Source organism: Miniopterus schreibersii, assembly GCF_964146895.1.
Source record: "Miniopterus schreibersii genome assembly, chromosome: 18".
Taxonomy (NCBI): domain Eukaryota; kingdom Metazoa; phylum Chordata; class Mammalia; order Chiroptera; family Miniopteridae; genus Miniopterus; species Miniopterus schreibersii.
This window is the reverse complement of record NC_138121.1, coordinates 26,012,360-26,035,493: the sequence shown is the minus strand read 5'-3', so window position 1 is coordinate 26,035,493 and position 23,134 is coordinate 26,012,360. Positions and strand designations below refer to the sequence as shown.

At 49.0% G+C, this 23,134-nt stretch overlaps 1 protein-coding gene across 1 annotated transcript in view; it reads right to left on the bottom strand.

The window, feature by feature from the left end:
* Window positions 1–3,631: 3,631 nt before the first annotated feature.
* Window positions 3,632–23,134, bottom strand: part of CRISPLD2 (cysteine rich secretory protein LCCL domain containing 2) — a 60,434-nt gene continuing 40,931 nt past the window's right edge. The window contains exons 12-15 of the mRNA XM_081118185.1: window positions 22,831–22,903; window positions 19,869–19,944; window positions 12,581–12,714; window positions 3,632–6,069 (exon numbers count right to left, since the gene is read on the bottom strand). Coding sequence (XP_080974311.1) covers window positions 6,015–6,069; window positions 12,581–12,714; window positions 19,869–19,944; window positions 22,831–22,903 — 338 coding nt within the window. The 3' untranslated portion in view covers window positions 3,632–6,014. The remainder of the gene's footprint in view (window positions 6,070–12,580; window positions 12,715–19,868; window positions 19,945–22,830; window positions 22,904–23,134) is intronic.

Here is a 23,134-nt window from a genome sequence, read left to right as displayed (position 1 = left end):
TTGGCCAAGATGAAAGAGTAAAAGGAATGTCATGAGGTTTTCAAAACCTGGGCCTTTGGCACCAGCTTTATTTATTTAAGGGTCTAAAAGATTTTTTAAGCCCCAGTGGCAGTCTAGGACAGGTTTTGGCTTGGGGTGAAAAATTGGAAGGAAGGTGGATAAACGAACAAACAAAAATCAACCCAATAAAAAATAACGATTTCGGGACCACCTACATAGCTGCGGGGCTTATTTTTTTTTTCTTTTATAGAATGAAGTTGCCTCGGCTCGAGGATCCAGGATTCAATAGCTCCATGTCACCCCTGCCCTGGGTTTCCAGGCCCCTCTGGGCAGGGCTGATGGGGAAGGACTCAAAGTAGATCTAGTCCAAGGTTCTTCCACCTTCTGCTTGAATCCTTCCAGGGATGGGAAGCTCATTCCCTATTTACATGGACCATTTCAGCTTTGGATAGTTCTGCCAATTATCATGTTAGTGGCGGAAAAGTGGCATCACGTATTACCCTCCATTCAGCCACCACAGTTCTTGAGTTTTGGCTAAGACAAATTATAATAAAAAGTTTATTTAGAAAGTCACAGAGGTAGAAGAAGTGAGCCGTAGAAGAAATGGGCTCAGGAAACAAGTTATAGTAAAAAAGAGCCGTTGGAGCTTAGAAGAGGGGGGGAGGGGGAGAAGGGGAGAGGGGGGAAAGACAAGAGGGGGGGAGAACACAACACCCTGGGGAAAGAAGGGGGTAGGAAAAGGCACGAACCTGCTCCATAGAGAGAGCCTTGCTGGGTCCTCCACCCTGAGGGCTTCTATCCGAGGTCTCAGGGGAAGATCTCAATAGAATATTCATCAGCTTTCCAGGCGTGTCTCCTCAGAATCGTGGTCTCCACTGATTGCTGGGAGCCAGGGGCGGGGGTCATTAGTCAGTGCAGCTGGTCCTGATGTCAGCCCCGGCTTCACTCTGCCTGGTTTCGCTGCTTCTCCCGGCCCGGAGCTGAAACACAGCTGAGGCCTAGATGTCATCTCCAGAGTTAATACTTAAGGGAGTGGTCTTGCCAGGGCTTGTAGTTTCGCCCACTGCCAGGCACCCCGGGCTCTCCACCCTGGTAACCCTCTGCACCCGGCCCATCGTTCCTACTCTGTCCATGCCCATCTACTGCCTACTCCAATAAGGTCATTTACTGTACTTGGTAGGAATCTGTGCCCCTGTGGCACGCTCCCATTGGCATTGGAAAACAATGAGAGTAACCGTCTGTGGCAGCTGTGTGCGCATGCCAAGTACTGAGCACCTCTCAGGTTTGACCTCATTTAGTCCACATAACCACCCTGTAGAGTAGACACTGTTATTACCACCCTTTTGTGGAGGACACTGGTGCTCAGAGAGGTTCAGCAACTTGTCCAGCATCACACAGCCGGTAAAGAGCTGAGCTGGGATTCAAACTCAGGCATGTCTGAGTCCCTTCTCTTAACTTACATCACGCCGCCTCCTACGAGAGCTCATCTTATGTATTTAAAGACAGCTCTCATGCCCCCCGCCCTGGGCTTCCTCTTTCTACTCTAAACATTCCTGTTCTTTCAACAATTGCTTGTGATGGATCTGGGAATAGACACGTGGCCCATTTATGATGAAAGGGACTTAAAAACAGGCCTGCAGTGTGAGACCAGCAAAGATTTTCTTCCCACCCTTCCTGTCTCAGATTCAGTGTGTGGGAACAGTGTGTGGCATGGCACTGTCACAACCACAAAGGAGTGGGGAGAGGTTTGTAGAGATGTCGCTGGGGTGTCCTGACCGCACTGAGCCGATGCTCCTGAATCGTCTCCCTCGGACTCCTGCGCTGAGATATCTGGGTGTCTTTAGAGTGATGCTTCTCCCACTGGAACAAGTGCCAGAATCCCCCCCGAGGCCTGTTAACACTCAGGGTGCTGGGCGACCTCCAGAGGCTCTGCCTCAGTAGTCTGGGCAGAGGCCCGAGAATCTGCATTTCTATCAAGTCCTGGGGCCATTCAACGGGGTTTCTGTTACCTGCAGCCAAAAGCGTTCCAACCGGGCAAATAATTACCGTCACCTGAACATGCACTAGGAGCACTTCTATCTACACCTCACCTAATTTACACAGCTAGGAGGTGGCTGTGATAAATTTCCATTTTATAGATGACCAGCCAGAGGCCCAAAGAGGCAAGTTGACTTGTCTGAAGCCCTGCAGCTGGTGAGAGGCCTCCCAAGTCTGCGTTCTCTGTCCCTGTGTCACCGTGTGTGGGAGCACCCTGTCAGCGGGTCCCCAAGCAGTGTGGTTTGGGCTCGAGGTACTAAGCATTTAACCTGAAGTTACACAACTCTTGCAGGCCTTTGCCTCATCTCAGATAAATTCTGCAAAAAGGAAACACCAGCCCCTCTCTTCCTCCCCCCTGCCTCCCCCAGCAGCCACTAAAATACACATGCTGGAGGTCTGGGGATGAGTAGCTGGGGCACAGGTGGTGGCATCCAGGGTATCAGAACGGGAAGGCTGAGGAAGGCTGCAGGTCCTGAGGGAGGAGGACTGGACTGGGAAGCTCTCCAGTGCCCTGGGGGACCTGCCAGTGGGGGGCCCTTTCTATGAACTTGGCCACGCTTTTGTCAGAAACCAGTGTTTCCCAAACATTAGTCATTATTATCCAGTCTCGTGATTTTGGCAATCCGTACACACAACTGGTTACTTAATATTTTTAAATTACCATCTAAAAAGCCTTAGCCATATTTATTAAGGAGGAAAGCTTCCCCACCATCACTGAAAAAGAGCAGCATTTGTCATAAATAGAGGGACTGTGAAAGCAACGGCAGAGCACTGATGGCGAGAGGAGAAAGGTCTGCCAGGTGCCCCCATAGTCACTCGTGGGCGTTGGAGCACACGGGGACACATGACTGCAATCCCATGAAACGGTGATGCCTGGGAAGAAGGTGACTGTTATAGACTGAATTGCGTCCCCCCTCCCCAAGTCCACATGTTAAAACCCTAACCCCCAATTTGACTGTATTTGCAGATGGGGCCTTTAAGGAGGTGATTAAGGTTAAATGGGGTCATAAGTGGGACCCTGATCCAGCAGGACTGGTGTCCTTATACGAAGAGACGACAGGGATGTACGTACAGAGAAAGGAATACAATCAAGAAGGTGGCCATCTACAAGCCAAGGAGGGAGGCCTCAGGGGAAACCAGCCCTGCTGGCACCTTGATCTTGGACTTCCAGCCTCCAGAACTGGGAGAAATATAATTCCGTTGTTTAAGCCCCCGAGTCTGTGGTCTTTTGTTATGGCAGCCCAAGCTGATTAAGACAGGGACAGAATGAGGTTGAGCCTGTCGCCACTCACCACTCAGAGTAGGACTAGGGGACGAGCAGTGTCAGCGTCACCAGGAGGCCCCAATGCACGCCTGCTGGACCAGAATCCGCATTTTGCCGAGTGCACCCCACCCCGTGTGATCCGCATACTCTAAGTGCCATCTCTTCCCGTTTAGCAGGTGGAGGTCCCCAGAGGTTCCAGAAATACCGCAGTAATTAGCATCTCCACGCCACGTTCCTTAAACAAAATAGGTGACAGCCTGCGAGGGGGTTTCAAACGTTGGACTCCACAAACTGTTCAGATTTGTCCATAAAAGATACATCACAGAAATGTTTTAGAAATCAAACCAGTTTTATTGAAACAACAGCAACGTGGTCCCTGTTCATGCAAAGCACAAAATATTTTTTTACAGTAAACGTTTGTACATTGGAAGTAGTAAAATACATCATTTTTCATAGAAAAAAAGCACACATGTAAGCTGCGGGCTGAGTGAGCCTACAGACAATATGACATCTCAGAACACGTGGGACAGAAATCTGGAAGAAACTGAAACTTTTCATCACAGGGGCAGGAGACCCAGAAACACTGTTGGCCTGATTCACCATCTTTTTATGGGTTAAGCGCCGATGTCACAATGGGCGCTGTTAAACACAAAATTAGAGGTGGTCCCTGGTTTCCAGGGCTTATAATTTGTACTCTTAGTTTTCATTTACAGAAGAAAAATGGTTCCAGTTTCAAAATGTTCTTGAGGATGAAAACGACACAAGATCTGGCTCTGGGTGAGGCCTTTCTATGCTGTTCATCCGATGGGCCTGCTTAATGAGACATCTGGGAACCCGGGAACGTAACCTAAAATGATGCGGTCTACTCACTCTGGAAGCTTCAGATTCTGCCTCGGGCAGGAGGCTTCAAAAGCAAACCCACTGGAAGTCCCCTGGGCTGTCACTAATTCTAAAAGCCCAACCTGGCAGGCTGGACAGAGCACACACAGCCACAGCCACAGAATAGCCAGAAGTGTCCAAGTACTCAGATCTTTGCAGATAACCAGACACAATATCTGACAGGCTGACCAAATGCTTTCACTCTGACATTTGGGGTTGAATAGTCAGAACCTATGAATTACTACAAGTCCACAATGCACACAGCAAAAACACGGCCCCACTAATTTCACTTCTGTCAAGTGAAGAGCTTCATTACTTATACAAACCCCCTAAAGGGGGAAGGGGAGGAGCTATTTACCTTCCGGTTTTGTATTAATTAAGAACGCACTCCACAATGCACCAGTTGTGTTTTTGCTGTTTTGTTGTTTCCTTTCCTGCTGACTCCTACGCCTTTGAAATATTTTGATGGGGAGTGAAATCAAATTTGAAACTGGTGTTCACAAAAGTGATCTATTGGCCAGCCTGGTGCTGGAGGGTGGAATTTTACCTTCTATAAAGAAATGCTATTTACAAAGGGGTATTTTATTTCACTGTGGGTTTTGGTCTGGGCTTATGAAGAACTTTTATAAAGTGATGGAAGCCAGAGAGCACCACACTCCTCGGAGCCTGAGGAACATTTGGCAAGAGTTGTTCCACAAAAACAGGAAGAGGAATCCTTCTAGAGTGTTACTCTCTCTTGTGGTTATTACGCCGCAGGACGATTTCATAACCACAGGCTGTTCCTCTTCCCAGAGCTGCTAACCTCGGTGAAGAAGGTACTAAGGAATCTATTCCTCCCACTGCTAAAAAATAGGTCATCTGAAAGAAGGTGAATCTGCATGTTTAATTGTCATTTTTAAAAAGCAGCAACCAAACAGCTCTTCTTTGGCTGTTCTTAGACACCTTTGTGAAACCAACAGAGACTAGGAGTTTAAAAAAAAAAGAAAAAAAAGTGGGCTTCAAACAGAATGGCTTGCAAAGCAAAGACCCTGGTGTGAACTATGACACATAAACTAGTCTGGGCTGGCATGTGAGCCACAATGGGTAGGGGGTAAAGAAAGAATCCTGGTTCATTAGTCCTCAATGAGACCAAATGTCACGGCAGCAGACAGACGGCCACGTGGACGAAGGGAAGGACAAAGACAAGATAAATCTCTGGAGTTACTACTGAACTCTAAATAAACCAGCACTGCTGTATATAGAACCAGCCTGCTCGTGGCAGGACACCAGCTAGGACAGGTGCCAGGGCAGAGCCTGTGTCTCACTTCCCCAGCCCCCTGTTCTGGCCCATTTGTCTGACCAGCAAACATTAAACTCATTTTTCTCCATCGGTAGGAACGGACTGTGCTTTTAATTTTTTTTTTAAATAACTACCTTCTACCCCATTCCTGAAACTCCCCCTGGGTGTGCTCAGTATGCCTTTTCCTGCACCCCTGACGGCCTCACCCTGGGATCTCCGAGTCTGGTGCTCTCTCCGTGGGAATCCTCTCTCCTCCCACCAAAGAACACATAGGAAGGACCACCTTGGGTGACTGTTGTGCAGAGGGGGCACCGGATGGTGGCCATCAAGCCTCAGCAGGACCAGTCACCAGTTGTTCGGCCAGGCCTGGGAGGATGCTGTTTCTCCACGGTGCAGAGATGAGACAAAGGCACAAAGGATGTGACACTGAACACCACTCAAAAGAAGTTTCTTGCCACTCCGTATCCCCAGCCCACCCCCAAATGATAAAATAAAAATAAAAAGCAAAACCCAGAAGCCCTCTGGAAGACCCCCCTTCTCCCCAGCACTGGAAGTTCACGGCCTGACAGCAAAGATCCGGAAGGCCTTTCCATCCTGAGGGGTATTCAAGCTGCAAAAGAAGGGAGAGGGCATGTTATCTGTAGAAGGCAGATTTCTACAGTGACTTGAGCTGGGAAGGGAGAGCTGGGCGCCCCTCGTGTCCCCGCCATGGAAGAACCACGGCCGAGGGACACTTCCCCACAGCTGCTGGAAACAGAGTCTGCCCCAGCCAAGAACAGCTGGCAAATTCTGTTCTCTTTGCCTGGGTCTGAATCTAGGTCAGGGCTGTTAAGTTATTTTCTTTTAACTCTGGGATTTACTGGCCCCAGTCTGTCTGAATTGAATTCACCCTCCAAGACTCCTGCCTGGTTTTTGCTAACACCTGTCAACCCAAATAGTGGCCATCTGGCTGACCGATTAATAGGATGGCATTATAACAACAATGAAAGTGCTGCTGTTATTCAAAGGGGCACACAATTGCGCTCAGATTTTATGCCGAGCCCTGTGCAAAGTACTTTGTATATGCCTTTTTACCTTCCTCCCCAGGTAGGTACCATTAAGTATCCCATTTTGCAGGCAAAGAGATTATGCGTTCACCTCCACAATCCAGTTTTAAATCACCACAATCACCCCTGAGAAGATCTTTCATGCCCATTTATAATCAGTTCCCCTCCTCCCAGCCTCTGGCAACGTCTGTCTCTATGGATTTGCCTATTCTGGACATTTCATGTGAATAGAATCCTACACTATGTGGCCTTTTGTGGCTGGCTTATTTCACCTAGCATAAGGTTTTTGAGGTTCATCAATGTTGTAGCATGACTGGTACTTCATTCCTTTTTTATTGCTAAATAATATTCCATGATATGGATTTACCATATTTATTTATCCATGCTTCAGTTGATAGACATTTAGATTCTTTCCACCTTCGGCTATTATAAATAATGCTGCTATGAACATTTGTGCACAAGTGTTTGTATGGGCTTTTTCTTTCAATTCTTTTGTGTGGATACCTAGGTGCAGAATTGCTGGGTTGCATGTTAAATGGCCTGTTCGATTTCTTAAAAAACTGCCAAGCTGTTTTCCACAGTGGCTGCACCATTTTACATTCCCACCAGCAATGCATGAGGGGTCCCAGTGTCTTCACACCCCCGCCACCATTTGTTATTATCCGCCTGACAGCCATCGTTAGTGGCTGTCTGTACATAGAGAGCTTTCCCAAGCTTTTTATTCAACTGCATAGTATTCTATTCTATTAAAGTATCATAATATAGTTAACTGAGTCCTTTTTATAGATTTTTAGTTATTTTTAATCTTTTGTTTTTGCAAACAGTGCTAGGGAGGACAACCTTGTCCATGACTTTTTGCATAGGTATGGGAGTGCCTGGGGATAGGCTCCTAGAGGTGAAATTGTTGGATCAAAAGATGTGGGCATTTGTAATTTGGGGAGCCTGCCAAATTGCCCTCCATAAAGGTTGTACCAATTGACAGCTCCCATCAACCATGCGGGAGGCACCCTGTTTAACCCGCAGGCTTGCCAGCACAGCAGATCATCTAGCTTTCTGTTCTCAGCCAATCTAAACTGGGGAATGGCATCCAAATACAGTTTTAATTTACATTTTGCTCATTACGAATGAGTTTGGGTGTAAGATGAAAGCCCAGCCACGGTTTAAGCATGATTTCCTTAGAGTCCCCCTTCTAGATTGAAAACTGCCGGACTAGACAGCTGGCCTTGCCCTCTCAGACAGCTTGGAAGTCAGGAATCCTCGGGGGACAGGCTGCTGGGAATTCCTCTTTTTTCCCCCTTTCCCCGTGGCAGCTTCAGGCTTTTGGCTACCCTGGAATTGAACTTTTGAAACGCGGATCAGATAGGAGCCCTTGGCGAGATGGAGCTGTGAGGAAAGGCCAAGAGCCCAGAAATAGCAGAATGCTTGGCCCTGTGGCCTCAGAGCCAGCTGTCCCCACCGGACCACATGGAAGGAGACTGGCCATGCAGGGGCTGGGGTTACCCCGGCTGCCCTTCTGGTTTCTAGAGAGCTCAGATTCCAGGGCCTTCCTCAGGCCTCTGGGCTGCAAGATTCCCCTGGATTCTTTGCCCAATGAATAGTCTGGGAGAATCACCCAGAGCCACAAGGCACTTGGCTCTTCAACATGGTGGGCAAACCACACTGGGGAAAATGAACAGGGTTTGAGTCTCCTCTGACTTCCTACTGCAAATTCTATGGATGGGGCAGGGGGTTCTCCCATTCCCAGGGCCCCAAACAGCCCAGGGACAAGGGGGCCATTCAGGCTGTGGTCCGGACAGGTACTCCAAGGTACCTGGATGTCTTGTCTGGACCTACCAAGTAGCCTCACTGAACAACTCATCCACCTCAGAGGCAAGAGCAGGCCCATTGAACTGGGTGTGTGTTTATTAACATATCAAACACTGTGCTGACTGCTGGAGGCGTCAATGTGACAATGCCAGGTGTCAGCCCATGCACTGCCTCAGGCCAAGAATCCTCCACTTCTGGGTTGCTCAAAAAACCTTTAGTGGGTCCATTTGTTCACGCCTCAAACATATACACTAAGCACCAGTCTCTCTAGGTAAGTTGACAGTTGTGCATATTTGAAACAAGTGTGATTTGAGAAATTATAAAATAACCTATTTTTCTAAATCTTGCCCTCTGATTCTGTTTTTGGATAAGTTTGTAGCTCCCATACATATATGAAGGGAGTGTAATTGGCACAGCATTTCTGGGCAATTTTCATAAAAGGTATTTAACAATTTTAATTAAGAGTATTAAACAATTTTCATAAAGGGTATTAAAAATTCCTCAATCAGTTCTGAACAAATTGCTGAACTCAGCAATTTGTCCTTCATTCACCAGGATTTACTGAGTGCCTACTATGTGCCGGGCACTGGGTTGGGTGTTGGGGATATGGGATTAACAAAAAATATGTGTATGCAATAATTTCAGAGAGTGGTGGGTCCTGGGAGGAAAATAAAACCCAGAGCAATGGGATCCCATCAGACCCGGGAGGAGGAAGGTGACTGTAGACTCAGTGGTAGAAGAAGGCTTACTTGGGGAGGTGGCATTTGTGTGTAGGTCTGAATGGCAAGGGGCACCCAGCCATGGGAATATATAGGAGCTGTCCAGGGCTGGGTAAAGCATGAACAAAGGCCCTGAGGTAAGAATGATCTTGGCATGTTCAAGTAATAGAAGGCTAGTGAGGTGAAATACTGTAATGAGGAGCAATGCACCAAGAGAGGGTGCAGAAGTGGGCAGGGCTGGCAGCTGGCGTGACCTTGCTTGGTAAGGGGAAGGGAGCTTGTTCTCGTTGAATGGAAAGCCCCTGGGGGCAGGGTTTAAACAGGAGAGAGATACTGTGCATTGTACAAAGAGATCAATTTGGCGGCTGTGGCTATTCTACCAAAAGGAAGCTCCCTAAAGAAACTGTCAGTAAAGCACACGGGCTTGTGCAAAGATGTTCTTTGCAGTGTTATTGCAGTAAAAAAAAAAAAAAGAGGAAACAACACAGATGCCCATCCACTGGGTAAGGAAACAATGGTCTGTCCACACAAGACAATAGTGTGCAGCCGCTGAAGCGATGGTGTGGCTACATCAAACCTGCCTTGGAAAGACATTCACAACCTGTGGCTGACTGCAAAGAACAATTAACAGAACAATACAGACACTATGGTCCCATTTTATAAAAAATTAAAAATAAGGTGTTTGGAAGAAAACATAGCAAAATGTGCATAGTGGTTCTTTCTGGGTGTTGCAGTCTCAGTGATAGTAATTTCTTAAAATTAGTTGCAGTAGTTTTTGAAGTTTCTCTAATCTTATTTTAAAAAGAAGGAAGGAAGAAAGGAAGGAAGGGAGGGAGGGAGGGAGGGAGGGAGGGAGGAATGGGGGGGGACCAACACAATTCCCCGTAGAGCTGGAGAGGAACTGAGTTGGCCTGGGAAGCTCTGGGAAGTTCCCTTTGATTGACTCAGTTCATGAGGATCCTCTGATCTCCCTGACGAGCTGTGACAAGGGTGCTCTGGGAAATGTGTCTGTAGCCTCAGGTGGTGTCCCCATCTCAGCCCTGGTTAATGATTCCCAGCCTTCTGATGGCCGCTCGCCCTGCCCCAGGAGCTAACACTCACCCCGTGCCAGCTGTCTGCCCAGCACACACGCTCACTACAGCAGACGCTGCCTCGGTCCTTTAGGATGTCACCTCACCCATCCATTCCTTGCAGTAACCCCAGGGGATCGCTAAGGTTTTTCCCACTACAGAGGGAACCAAGGCTCTGAGAGGGGCCACAAGTTGCCCCAAATGGAACACCTGTACCAGGCGCAGCTGGGATGTGGACTCAGGTCTTTCGAGGCTCTGGGACCCCTTTCTAAACATTATCCTACATGGATGGGCTGTGGCCATGCCATCCCTGAAGATGGCATTGGCTAACCCAGGTCACAGTGGGAGCCCCTCGGGAGGCAGGGCCTCCAGATCCACGAGGAGCTGCAAAGCTAGGGCTCCCCCCACCAGTGAAAAGTACCCAGGGAGGACTGATGGCCATCTGGCACCACACAGCACAGACTGGACTAAAGCCAGAGGGCAGCTGGCAGTTCCAGGAGCAGGGTGATCTGTCCTGGGAGGAACTGAGGAGTTGTCCATGTCATTGTCGGTATATTTCCCAATCTCCTTGTGAAACCTGTCTTAAAAAGTGGTTCTGGTCTAAGAAAAAGTCCTGAACTGATATTCATCCAGATATCCATCTTCTTCCTGAGAATATTTGGACACAGGCCTGTCCCAACATCAAAAGCTCTTCCCGATGCCCTTTCCTTCCTCTGCTGTACTCCAGGGCACGCGTGAGAGAGAGAAGGTGCCTGTCCCCTTACGCTGTCCCAATTCTGCATGATCACCTTTCAAAACTTTCAGGAAATCCTCTTCTAGAAAAAAGCCATTGCCTAAACCAACATCACTCCGAAGCAGAACCAGCTTCTGGCCGTGTGCCCACAATTCTGCTAAGGAGACTTTGGTTGGTTGGTTTGACTGAAGGATTCCCTATATTTAGAAAGCAGTTTGCTGTAAATGGGTTGGTTGCCTATGGCCAGTGTCCACATCTCCCTTGAGGCCGGCTGTGACCACTCTAGGGTCCCAGCAGACATCGGGGACAGAGCCACTCTCTGGCCCCAGATTGATTCCCACAATCCCTAATGGGAACAGGCTCCGGGGGAATTTCTCAGCCCTGGGCTCTGTGACGAGAGTTGCTGCGGTCCCATCTAAACAAGGGGAAAACCTCCTTTTGGTCCCCTGCCCTCCCCCAACACCCACCTGTGGAGGCTGCATCATAAGCCCTTGTCACAGCCCTGGGGAGCCGCTGTGGCGTCCGCAGGATAGGACAGGCAGAGAACAAAGGCCGACCTACCACAACTGTTTCTCTTACAGAGCGCAATAGACTGGTGTCCTGGGATTTCTTCCCAGCCCGGCCAGGAAATTCCATCTCATCAGCTGCTTCATTTCCCTCCCATTAAATCAACGGAATTTCCCTTCATTAGGCTTTTCCCAAACAAAGGTTGCAAATGTTGAGGAAGAAATTGCATGAGCAGCTAGCTCTAGCTGTTCCCGGGCTGATGGCAGTGACGTGCCGGGGCCCCTGGGAAGAAATGCGTGAGTCATTAGATTCTGCAAGGTCTTCACGTACAGCACCGTGCGGGGCTCAGAGCGCTCCAGGAGGGTGCGGGCCTGCGCCAGGCTCCATGGAGCTTGAGAGCTTAAGCTTCAAGGGGCTTTGGCCTGTCTTGTTTTTATTTATATGCCTTTTCTAAAGAAGGACCCTCAAATGTAAAGTCTTCAGCATTTCCCTCTGTTATGGGCTGAATTGTGCCCCCTCCCCAGTTCACATACTGAAGTCCCAACTCCTAGAACCCTCAGAATGGGACTGGACTTGGAGATAGGGCCTCTAAAGACGTAATTAAATTAAAGTGAGGTCATTAGGGTGGGCCCTGACCCAATATGACTGGTGTCCTTATAGAAAGAGCCGGGCATCATCTCAATTAATCCCCCCAACAACCCTATGAGGTAGAGACTATTGCTATCCCCATGTCACAGGTGAGAAAACCAAGACTCAAAGAAATCAAGCGGCTTGTTCAAGGTCACAAAACTGGTAAGAAACAGAGTCTCCAGACTCTCCGCTTTCATTTATGTTACAATATGTAACTACATTATTTTGGATCCATACATAACCCCTGTGTCACTAGAGTTTGATCCCACTGTTTTGTGGGGCAGGGGGAGGCAGGGACACACACATGCATAGAAAACGGACCAGAGGCACTGTAACGCCCCCAGTTGACAGGTGATGATTGTTTTTCTATGGACTCTGATGTTTCTAAATTTTCTAAGAAATCATGCAGTAGTAATAGAAAGAAAAACTTTCTTACTTTGAAGAGAGAAAGGAAGAGGAGAGAACAGGCTTCTTCTGGGTGTTCTGGTAAGAATTAACGCAGCCTGCCCAGGTTTCATTTTAAAGGGCACCATCTTGGGCCCTCCCGCCAGGCCCCCCGGGGCCATCCCTGCTGGCCTTGGGTGCCGAGAGTTGGAGAACACATCCCTACCTTTCAGACTGGACGCCGTTCCTGAGTGAGCCCACGTATGTCTTCTTTTTATCGACAGGCATCACATCCACGTAGCCCCCACTCTCGTTCCTGAGGACTCCCGCGTGCACGGCGGTCTTACAGATGCTCGAAGTCTGAAAGCACAGGAAGAGCGTGGTCAATGTCAAGGAGGTCAGGCTCCTGGGTGAAGGTCGGCCTCCTGCTGGGGGTCAACCTTCTGCTTGGTGGCCAGGTTGGTGGGCTGTTGGCCATGTCAACCCCGAGGAAACGACCATCGCCACCTTGATTCCTCAGTGGTCTCTCCACAGAGCCCTGGCATCATTCATTCACTCATTCATTCAACAAATATTTTCTGAGCAGCTACTATGTGCTGGGCACTGTCCCAGATGCAGGCGATTCCACAGGGGACAAAATGAAGACTTTGCCTTCACAGAGTGAAGGGAAACAAACAAGTAAACAAATATAAAAACAAGTAACTCGGGCTATGAAACAATAAAACCAGATCATGAGATAAAATCACTAAGTGGAGGGGGCAATATTAGGACAGCTAATCAGTGAAGATTGTGCTTGATATGACACTTGTACGTAGAGCTGAGTGACAAAAAGGAACCAGCCACAGCCATGGGAATATCTCTAGACATCCCAGGCAGAGGAAGCAGCTTGTGCAAGGGCCCTGGGGTCCTGTCCAAGGTACAGAAAGAGGACCGGGTGGCTGAGCCAGGCAGAATGTGGCAGGAGAGGTGGGAGAGATGAGCAGGGGCCAGTCACATGGGGCTGTGAGGACCACAGCGGGAATCTGGATTTATTCTAGGTGCCAAGGGAGCCACTGGGCTTCAAGCAGGGGTGGGGTGGCTGTTGTTTGCTAAAGATGCAGGCTCCTGGGCCTCACAGATTCAGAACCTCCCTGGACAAGGGCTGAGGGATTCTGATGCACACTCAAGGTTAAGAACCAGGCAGGTAACACCCTCATGCCTCTTCTACGATCCTCTGATCTGACCTGTGCTAAAACCCCACACTCGCCTCGGCAGTGGGCTCCAATCTTCACGGCAACTCAGGCCACCCGCAGCATCTTTACAAGATCGCAATGCCTAGGTCCCTCTACCCCTCCCAACCCCACCGAATTCAGTTGCTCTGGGCTGAAGCTCAATACTCAGCATTTTAAAATTATTATTTTTATTTTTAATCCTCACCCGAGGTTATTTTTTCCATTACTTTTCAGAGAGAGTGGAAAGGAAAGAGAGAGAGAAACATCGATGTGAGAGACACATGGACTGGCTGCCTCCCACACGTGCCCTGACTCAGGGATGGGGACCGAGCCTGCAACCGAGGTACCTGCCTTTGGCCAGGATCAAACCCTGGGCCCTTGCTCTAACCACTGAGACAACCAGCTAGGGCAATACTCAGTATTTTAAACATTATGCAAACTTTTGGAAAGTGAGCAATATCTGATTGTAGAAAATAGTCACCCAGAAAATGGCTCCAGCGACGTCTATGATACCCTCCACCAGGCTGACTGAGTCAGCTGCTCAGTCTAGCTCAGCAATTTGCCAACTTTAAGACGGCCTTGGCCGGTTTCGCTCAATGGTTAGAGGGTCACCCCACGGACCGAAGGGTCTGGGGTTCGATCCCTGGTCAAGGGCATGTACCTTGGTTGCGGTTTGATCCCCGGGCCCTGGTCAGGCAGCGAGCGGGAGGCAACTAATCGATGTGTCTCTCACATTGATGTTTCTCTCTCCCTCCTCCCTCCCTCCCACTCTCTCTAAAAATCAATGGGAGGAAAATATCCTTGGGAGAGGAATAAAAAAAAGATAAAAAGACCCAATAGCTACAGGGTAGGACGGCTGACTCCAGTCCTGCCTTCACTCACAACCTAGAGGCCTGTGGCCACCACGGGCTCGGCCTGCGGACGCCGTGCGTGTGGAGGGCGGACGGGGTAGACTGGGCCGGGTGAGCTGGGCTTCATGCCATCCTGTGCGGTGCATGGCGTGGGGGACAGAGGCCTCTGCCAACCATGTCCTGAGCGGGGAAACTTCAACACCGCCAAGGTGTGGGTCACTCGGCAGCAGGGCGGGTCCGGGCTTTGTTGTCTCTTCCTGCCACCCCTCTGAACAGTTACCAGGGACCCAGTAATCACCCACGGGGCGACTAGGGTCCCAACCCCTGGTTAACCAAGCCGGCACCGCCTTCATGAAGAGAGCAAGGGAGTGAACACGACAAGCCCGGGGTGATTCTACCCACAGGAGGCACCAAAAGGAGTCGGCTTCACAGAAGCAGAAAGTGGAAGGGCGGTCCCGGGGGCTGGGCAGGGGCAAGGGGGAGTCGCTGCTCAACGGGTACAGTTTCGGATTCGCAAGGTGCCAAGCTGGACATCTATGGCCCGCCGACGTGAATGTGCTCAGCACTACCGAACTGTACACTCACACGTGGTTAAGAGGGAAATTTTTCTGTTATGTATAGCTTACCACAATAAGAGAGAGAGGGAGGGAGGGAGAGAGGGAGAGGAAGGGAGAGGACAGAGAGACAGAGACAGAGAGACAGAGACAGAGAACGCTACACCCAAGCCTAGAAGAGAATTGGAGGTAATCAGTGCACCCCCAAGAGTGGTCAGCCAGCCTCTGTCCCTGGCACAGCCCTCCAAGTTCCTTTGTCCCCTGTCCTTACCACTGTCCCTACCACTGTCCCTGGCCCATCTGTGTTTGGAAGACGTGCCCTGAACTGTCCTTTGAACGGGACAAGCGACCCCTCTAGCGGGTTCCTAGCACCAGACATGAGAGAATGGATTAATGTGGGCTCTTTGAGAATTTGAAATATCACTGAGCTTGTTACCGCTCAGAGCCCGTGGCCTGTTCAAAAACTGCAGCGTGCCCTCTCAAGGGACATGCCCTTCAGACCTGCCCTTCAGCTAGCGCCTCGTCCTTCAAGAACCAGGTCATTCCAGAGAAGTTGCCGGCTTTGCACGAGAAGAAAAATGCTTCACAGCAGAAGCCCCCTCACTGCCTGTTCCCTGGAAAGTTAATGTTGCTGTTAAAAAGGTAGAGAGCCCCGGAGCCCACTCGCACATTTGTGCTAAAGGCTGGAGAACTGGATCTCTTGCTTTCTACGACTGATTTACCTGGGTTTAACTGAAGGCCAGTTTCTTTCTTTCTTTTTTTTAATCCTTACCTGAAGATATTTTCTCCATTGTTTTTAGAGAGAGCAGAAGAGAGAGAGAGAGAGAGAGAGAGAAACATTGATGTGAGAGAGACACATTGATTGATTGCCTCCCGAACACACCCCGACCAGGGCCAAGGATTGAGCCTGCAACCCAGGTACGTGTCCTTGGCTGGAATTGAACCCGTGACCCTTCAGTCCACAGGCCGACGCTCTAACCACTGAGCAAAACCGGCCAGAGCTGAAGGCCGGTTTCTTAAATCCTGCACAACACATCTAGACTTCTTCAATAAATAAACGAGCCAGGGCAGGGTTCCTTAGCCTGAAGTGGCCTCCAGGGGGTCCTGTGAGGCCCTGAAGTTGTAGGCAGAACTCTGGGAGCCTACAGGGTCATCAAGAACTTTCCTGGGGTTAGTGCTGAACATAGGAAACCCCTCAGTCGCAGGCAAACCCGGACAGTTGGTCACCCTGCCTGCACCAGGAAGCCTATCCCCTTAGCCCCCCTTTCAGAGAAAGGGTCCATAACTTTCCAGTTCTCAAAAAGGTTTGTGCCCTAGAAAGATTAAGCAGCAATCCATGTACAGCCACCTCACAGAGAAGCAGGGAGACATGAAATGAAGTGACCATTTTCGAATTCCTCTAAATTCACTCTCAGTGGGGTGAGCTTGTGAGTGAGCACAAGTGCCCTTACTGTTCTCACGGGCGGGCGGAACTGGCATTTTTCTCTTTCTCCCCCGGTGTTGCTCACTCTGCTGACCAAGTTACCAGAAGTGGGGCCCTGGGACTATTTCCAGGAGGGACTAGTGCCTCTGGTGTCCCTAACTGGCCCTTCTGCAGGCCCTGCCCGGGGAGCTGCATGCTCCTAACTGTTGCCAAGAGGCGGTGTCCTTTGGTTCTGTGCCCTCTGTGACAGTCCTTTGCCTGCTGGTCCCGGAGGATTTCTGGATGTCAGTGGCACAGAAGTTTTTTGTGATAACATGAAGCCATGGGCCCTGCCTACGCAAACCTCATACCCACGGCCAGATCTTTCTCACGCGATAGGCCCAGTGTCCGTCTGTTATCAACACGCACACCCTTAACCCCTGACACTGGGCAAACGCTTTTCTTCCCTTTTGTCGCCCCTTTTCTCTCACACCCCTCTTCTCACTGAGCTTCCGTAAAAGCAGAGGTTGCCCATTTTCTCTTCTCAGGGCCCCACGTAACACAAATATCTGAATATTTACTAACAACTGTTATCAGCAGAGATCTGGTCCCAGGGAGACTGGACACCAATCCTTCCTCTGCCACGTGTTGCCTGTGTGGCCTTGGATGATTATTTCAAGTCCAGGGCCTCTATTTTCTAATATAAAGTGGGGATCATCGCAGCTAACATTTTTTTGCATTACTAAAGTAGACCCTGTTCCAAGGGTTTCACATGCATTAATATAGTAATCTCCCCAAACCCCCGCAGCGTAGGTGTTACTGATAGGCGGACTGAGGTTCAGGGAGGTTACGTGGCCTGCCCACAATCACTCAGCTGGCAGAGAGCAGAGCCAGCAAGCGCTCCAGGGGCTGCCTCATAAAAGGGCTATTGTGAAGATTCAGTAAGATCAACAGCTGAATGCAGGCTTGCACATAGTAAGTGCTCCAATAGATATTAGGTAACAAGACCAATACCACCACCATCATCATCACTGTCACTACCATCATTGTTGGAAATTCTCAAGGGACTGTCATCTCTAACCCGGTGGCCCTCTAAGTGCAGTCCCAGACCAGTGGCATGAACATCACTGGGGACTCTCTGGCTCTACCCCAGACCTACTGAGTCAGGAATGCTGGGGGTGGGGCCCGGAAATCTGTTTGAACAAGCCCTCCGGGGATTCTGATGCATGCGCAAGTATGAGAACTGATCCAGCCACTAAGGGAGACGGAGAGGACGGATAAGAAAACTGAGGTTTGCTGTGGGGTGTGGGGCTTGCCCATCAGCCCTCAGCTGGTAAAGGTCACAGGTGGGGCTTGAACTCCTGTCTTCTGGCCCAGACTTTGCTCTTTGGGCTACACCCTGTTGCTTCTCCTGCCTTGCAACTCACCACAAAGTGAGGGGTCTGCCAAGTAATGCACTCTGGGTGAGCAGGCAGGGACTGCAGCGCTATTAAGCCCTTCGAAGATCTGGAGACAACGCTCCTAAAATAAATCTCTTAGCTAAACAGACATTTTCCAAAAGACATCATCATTTCCCAGAATACAGAGTGACCTAGAAACCAAGGCCAGAAAAGAACCTCTGAAACAGAGGTAGCTTTCCTCCTTCCCTCTCCTCCCCTGCCTCCTCTCTTTTTCTTCTCCCTTCCCTCCTTCCTTCTTTTACTTTCTGAAGAGCTGCTTAAGTATCGACTACTGTAGTATCTTCAGTTATTTAATTCTTCAACAAACATTAATTGGAGCCTTATCATATGCAAGCCCTGTCCAATGAGCTCCGTGGTTCCAAAATCTCAAATCTCTAGAGGAAAAGCTAAAGACTTCACTCAGGTTTTCACCCACACGCCTGTTACCATCAGTGTAATTATGGGTGCAGGCACATTCAGGCAAGCCACAATAGAGCACGGAGTGAACACAGCCTAAGGCAAGCCACACCCTCGTGGCAATCGCCTTTGTGTGACTTGGGGCAGGTCATTCTGCGCCTGACTCTCCTTCTCTGTCACATGAGAGTAACAAAACCTAGAGATGGTGTTTTTAAAGAACCTAATACAGAGTGAAAGGCAGTTTTATGTTATTACTAAATTTTCATCAAATTCTTGGATTTCTAACCTTTTTTTCTGAGTGGGGTTGTTTTATATGTTTAGCTGCTATGTTGTTTGGTGCATATAGATTTAGTTTTCATATCTTCGTAGATATGATACTTTTGTGTCATTGCATAATTAATTGTGTTGTCCCACTTAGTATGCTTAACCTTCCATTCCATTTTATAAAATAGAAATATTGCCACTCCTACTTTATTTGTTCACTTCTTTGTATTTGGCTGGAATCACTTGGCCCATTCCTTTATTTTTAAATAACTTAAAAATCAAAGTCCCTGTCTTTTAACAGCAGACTTTGGTTCAAACATTTAGTGTAACAATTTTATATATATATATAATTTTACCCCTTTATTAAACTTCTAGAACTCAATTTTGGCTAAGCAGTTTTTGAGGGGGGAAAATTACTAATTTAAAGAGAAAGAAAAAAAAAAGGTGGGAAGAAAACATTAGCCATTAGGGTATTTTGACCTTATAGAACTCAGTGTCCTCACATTTACAGGAATCCGGAAAAAAAGAAGGCAGATGGAGGCAAAGATAGTGATGGTGTGTGAGAGATGACCACAAAAATGAAGATGAGAAAAAGTTGAGTAAAGATCCTAGCTGGGGATGAGTGATGCTAATCTAATCATGGAAATTTAGATCTACAAGATTCCCTGGACTAGAAAACCCCAGTTGGCTCATTTAACAGTGAGATTAATGCCTTGGCAAGATCACACAGGCCAGAGGGCAGAGCAGTGACCGTATTCATGTCTTCTGGGTCACCATGTCCCTAAACCCTGGGCAGCTGGAGGGAACAGGCTATGTTCTGAAGGTTTTCCTTAAGAAAAAAGGCTAAAGCTTCCTTGCTGAAGGTAGGAGGGAAATCTGGAAGAACAGGCTCCAATATAATAAGAGTGGTTATTAACAAGAAGATTAGTATAGTTTGTAATTTCTTCTGGGTGCTCATAGCTAAGTGTACGATAGCCTAAAAGAAATGCAGTGAGTAGAGTGGACCAGTATCTCTAAATGCATCAGGAGAGCTGGAAAGGTCACTAAATATCTAGGGAAATGAAGTATGTGACGCACGAAAGCCTTCCCATTAAAAATGTGTGTCAGCGGGGAAGCAGGATTCAATTTACCAAACTATGAAAATGTTTGCGTAAGATGAGGCACACCTGCATCTGTATTCATAAGCAGACAGAGGCAGTGGTACAAATAGCTCTAAAAATGGGAAATTAGGGCAATGGTTGCAGAAATGACTGGTCTAAATTTAGCCGGAGGCCCAGAAATGAGATCTCGGGCTTCTGGTATCCAGACCTTGGAACGTGGTTTCTGAGGTCTTAACAGACTTTGAGAGGTGGTCACTGGAAATGCCAGCTACTCACGTCTGCGTAGATGTTGGTTCCAATCACAGGGGCCCAGTAGGGTGGCTCGTCTCTGCAGTTTGCTGGACAATGAACTCTGAAAAACAAGAAGCGTTTGTGTGACGGTTATGATCAGCAGTAAACAAAACTGCTTGAGAAGCAGCTGGCCCTCTTTATTTTAATTTCGAGAGTTAAGTTCTTAGATGAAAGGAAACTACCATACTGTTTACTCTTTAAGAAAAAAATATAGCCCTGGCCCGGTGGCTCAGTTGGTTGGAGCACTGTCCCGTACACCAAAAGGTTGAAGGTTCAATCCCCGTCGGGGGGGTGTACAGGAGGCAACCAATGGATCTTTCTCTCTCACACTGATGTCTCTCTCTCTCTCTCGCTTCCCCTCTCTCTAAAACAATAAACATATCCTTGGGGGAAAAATATATATATATACTTCTCCCACTCTAGCAGTGGTGAAAATGTTTTTCCTCCTCTTAAATAGTTCATATAGATTTGTAAAACCCTATACGAGAAGACACACACAAACACGGTGAAGGAGTAGATCTAAGGGAGGTGAGTGTGGGACTGTAGACGGTGGTACCTCCCATTGTTGGGTGTCGGCCAGTTCGTGCTGAGGGTGCATTACGGAGATTATAATCAATGGGCTTTTTAAAAGGTCACTTCCCTGTGTGGGGGAGGAAAGGGTGGAGGGCCCTCACCTCAGTGAGTCACGAAATATTCCAGGGAGGGGGCACTGATAACCTGAGGCGGACAGGGTTAGATCACCGCTATGTCAGCCACCGCATCCCTGCCTCCAGCCTTCGGTACAGGAGAGGAGCCGCCTCGAACTGGAAATGGGTGGGCCCGGGGAAAGGCAGGAACTTGACTTACGAAAAGGCCTTTTGTCTTTACCTGGAACAGTGCACCGGGGCTGGGACCCAGGAACCCAGAAACCAAAATGGTGCCTGGAGGCCACCTGGCCCCAGGACAGCAGGATTGCAGGAGGGAAGGGAGCCAGGCGGAGGGAGGGAGAGGCTGAGATGGTTCGGGGAGGGGGGCAGGCGTGGGCAGGCGGAGAGAGAATGTGTGTGGGAGAGATTTAGAAAAAGAAAACAGTTTAGGTCGGAGCATTCTTCCCTAGACTTTCTAGAATGACAGGTCAAAGCCTATATTTTGCATACTTGCACTATGTCAAGTTTTTTTTGTGTGTGCGTTTGTTCTTGTTGAAGTCATTTCCTTCACCTTCTCTCTAATACTTGGAGGAATCTACTAAAAGGCTGTTACCCTCCCTTGAACACCCAGCGGCAGGGGGAGGGTCAGCGTGGTGGCGGTGGCGGGTGGTGGCCGTGGCTGGAGCCCGTGAGAAAGCCTCCAGGTGCAGGCGAGTAGCAAGGGGAGGAGTGAGAGCCCCTGGCGCAGTCTCCAGTCTCCTCTCCCTCCCCAGCTCCCTCCCGGGGCTATTCTCTGCTCACACCTCAGGGGACTCCACCTATTAGTTTTTGTGTATGTGTGTGTTTTTAAAAAACATTCTTTTTTAAAAAAAAATGTTATTGATTTCAGAGAGAGGAAGGGAGAGGGAGAGAGAAATAGAAACATCAATGATGAGAGAGAATCATCGATTGGCTGCCTCCTGCACGCCCCCTGCTAAGGATCGAGCCCGCAACCCGGGCATGTGCCCTGAATGGAGCAGAACAGTGACCTCCTGGTTCATGCGTCAACGCTCAACCACTGAGCCACACCAGCCGGGCTCCAGCTATTGGTTTTAAGGTCAGTCTTTCCCTTGAGAGAATCCACAAGCTTCCAGGCCCAGGAGGAGGGTTCGTAGGATGCTACGTCACCCAGCTTCTGAGAGGCCCTAGTGGGTACTTCAGGCACAAATGCTCCGAGGACACTCTTTGTTCTGTTATGATACATTCTCCTCCGAAACCAGCCTTAAGGTTTAGAAGGTGCATGTAAAACCCAGTCCTTAAACTGTGGCACATCTGCAGAATGGAACAGCACAGGGTGACAGGAGAGAATAAACCAGATATGTTCAACAGCTTGAACGAATCTCAAAAGCATGCAGCGAGAAAGGAGCCCAACGCAGAAGTCTGCATACTGTGGCAGTTCCGTTCATGTGAAGTTCTAGAAAAGGCAAAATCAGAGTGACAGAAAGTAGATCTGTGGTTTGTGGAGATGTGGGGGGGAGGCGGAGGGGGAGGGACTGACCACAGGGAACTTTCTAGGGTGATGAAAACACTCTCTATCATTTTGATTGTGTCCACGGCTGCAAAAGTGTGTGCATTTGTCAGAACTCACCGAATTGTAAAGCTATAATGGGGGAATTTTATTGTGTGCAAATTATACCTCAAAAACTGGGTTTTAATAAGCTATTTCTAAAGTGAACCATAGAAAATATCACAGCTCAAGTAAAAGAATCAATGAGCTGATTTAAATGGGATACACAGCACACAGCTTGCAGAGTTCTAGACTGATCTAAGAGGCCAAAATGACAAATCTCGAGGTCTATCTGAGGGGCTTGGGAGGAGCTGTGTGGCAAACGAAGTCATTTCTATGAGTGTAAGTACTCTGCCCAGTGAGCGGAGGCAACATCAAGTGGACAGAGCCATTTCTCAGTTAAGTCCCCAGAACAGGGTTCCAGGGACGAGCTGCTCAGCAGGCTCACCCAGTAGTGGCTAAAGAGGCTAGTCTGCTGGGCCACTCCTGGAGATTCAGCTTTCAGTGGTCAGGGCAGGGTCCCCGGGAATTTGTGCTTTAAATGCCCCTCAGACTATTGCAATATGCAACCAGGTCTGAGAACCGGCGGTCTCAGGGAAGGTCGAGTGGGCCCTTGACTTTGAGCATGAATGGACTGACCTCCTGGGTGGACACATACAAGGGCCATATCCGGAACTCCATTGTACTACACTGCCGGGAGATGACCCCCAACCCGGCAGGGCACCTTCTTCTCTCAGCACCCGTGTTTGCAAAACCAGATGCCAGTGAGCCTTACCTTGGGCAGTGGGTCCCCGGCTTCTCATATGGGCAGAGCTGAGCGACGGTGGTGTAGCAGTCCAGGTCTTGCACTGTGAAAAGGAGCCATCGGGAAAGGGTCAGGTCACGGGCAAGGCTGGGCCTCAGACAGCTGGGTCCTAGGGGTTCAGCGAGCCCTCCAATAGAGCTGGGGTGAGAACCCAGCAGGTGTCCAGCCCCGCCTGGCACTCCACCTGAGACCACTCAAGGGACGAGACAAGACCCACGCCTGAGTGTGTCTACTGGTCAAGGATGCTACTGCCGGCAATAGCTTTTCCATGGAT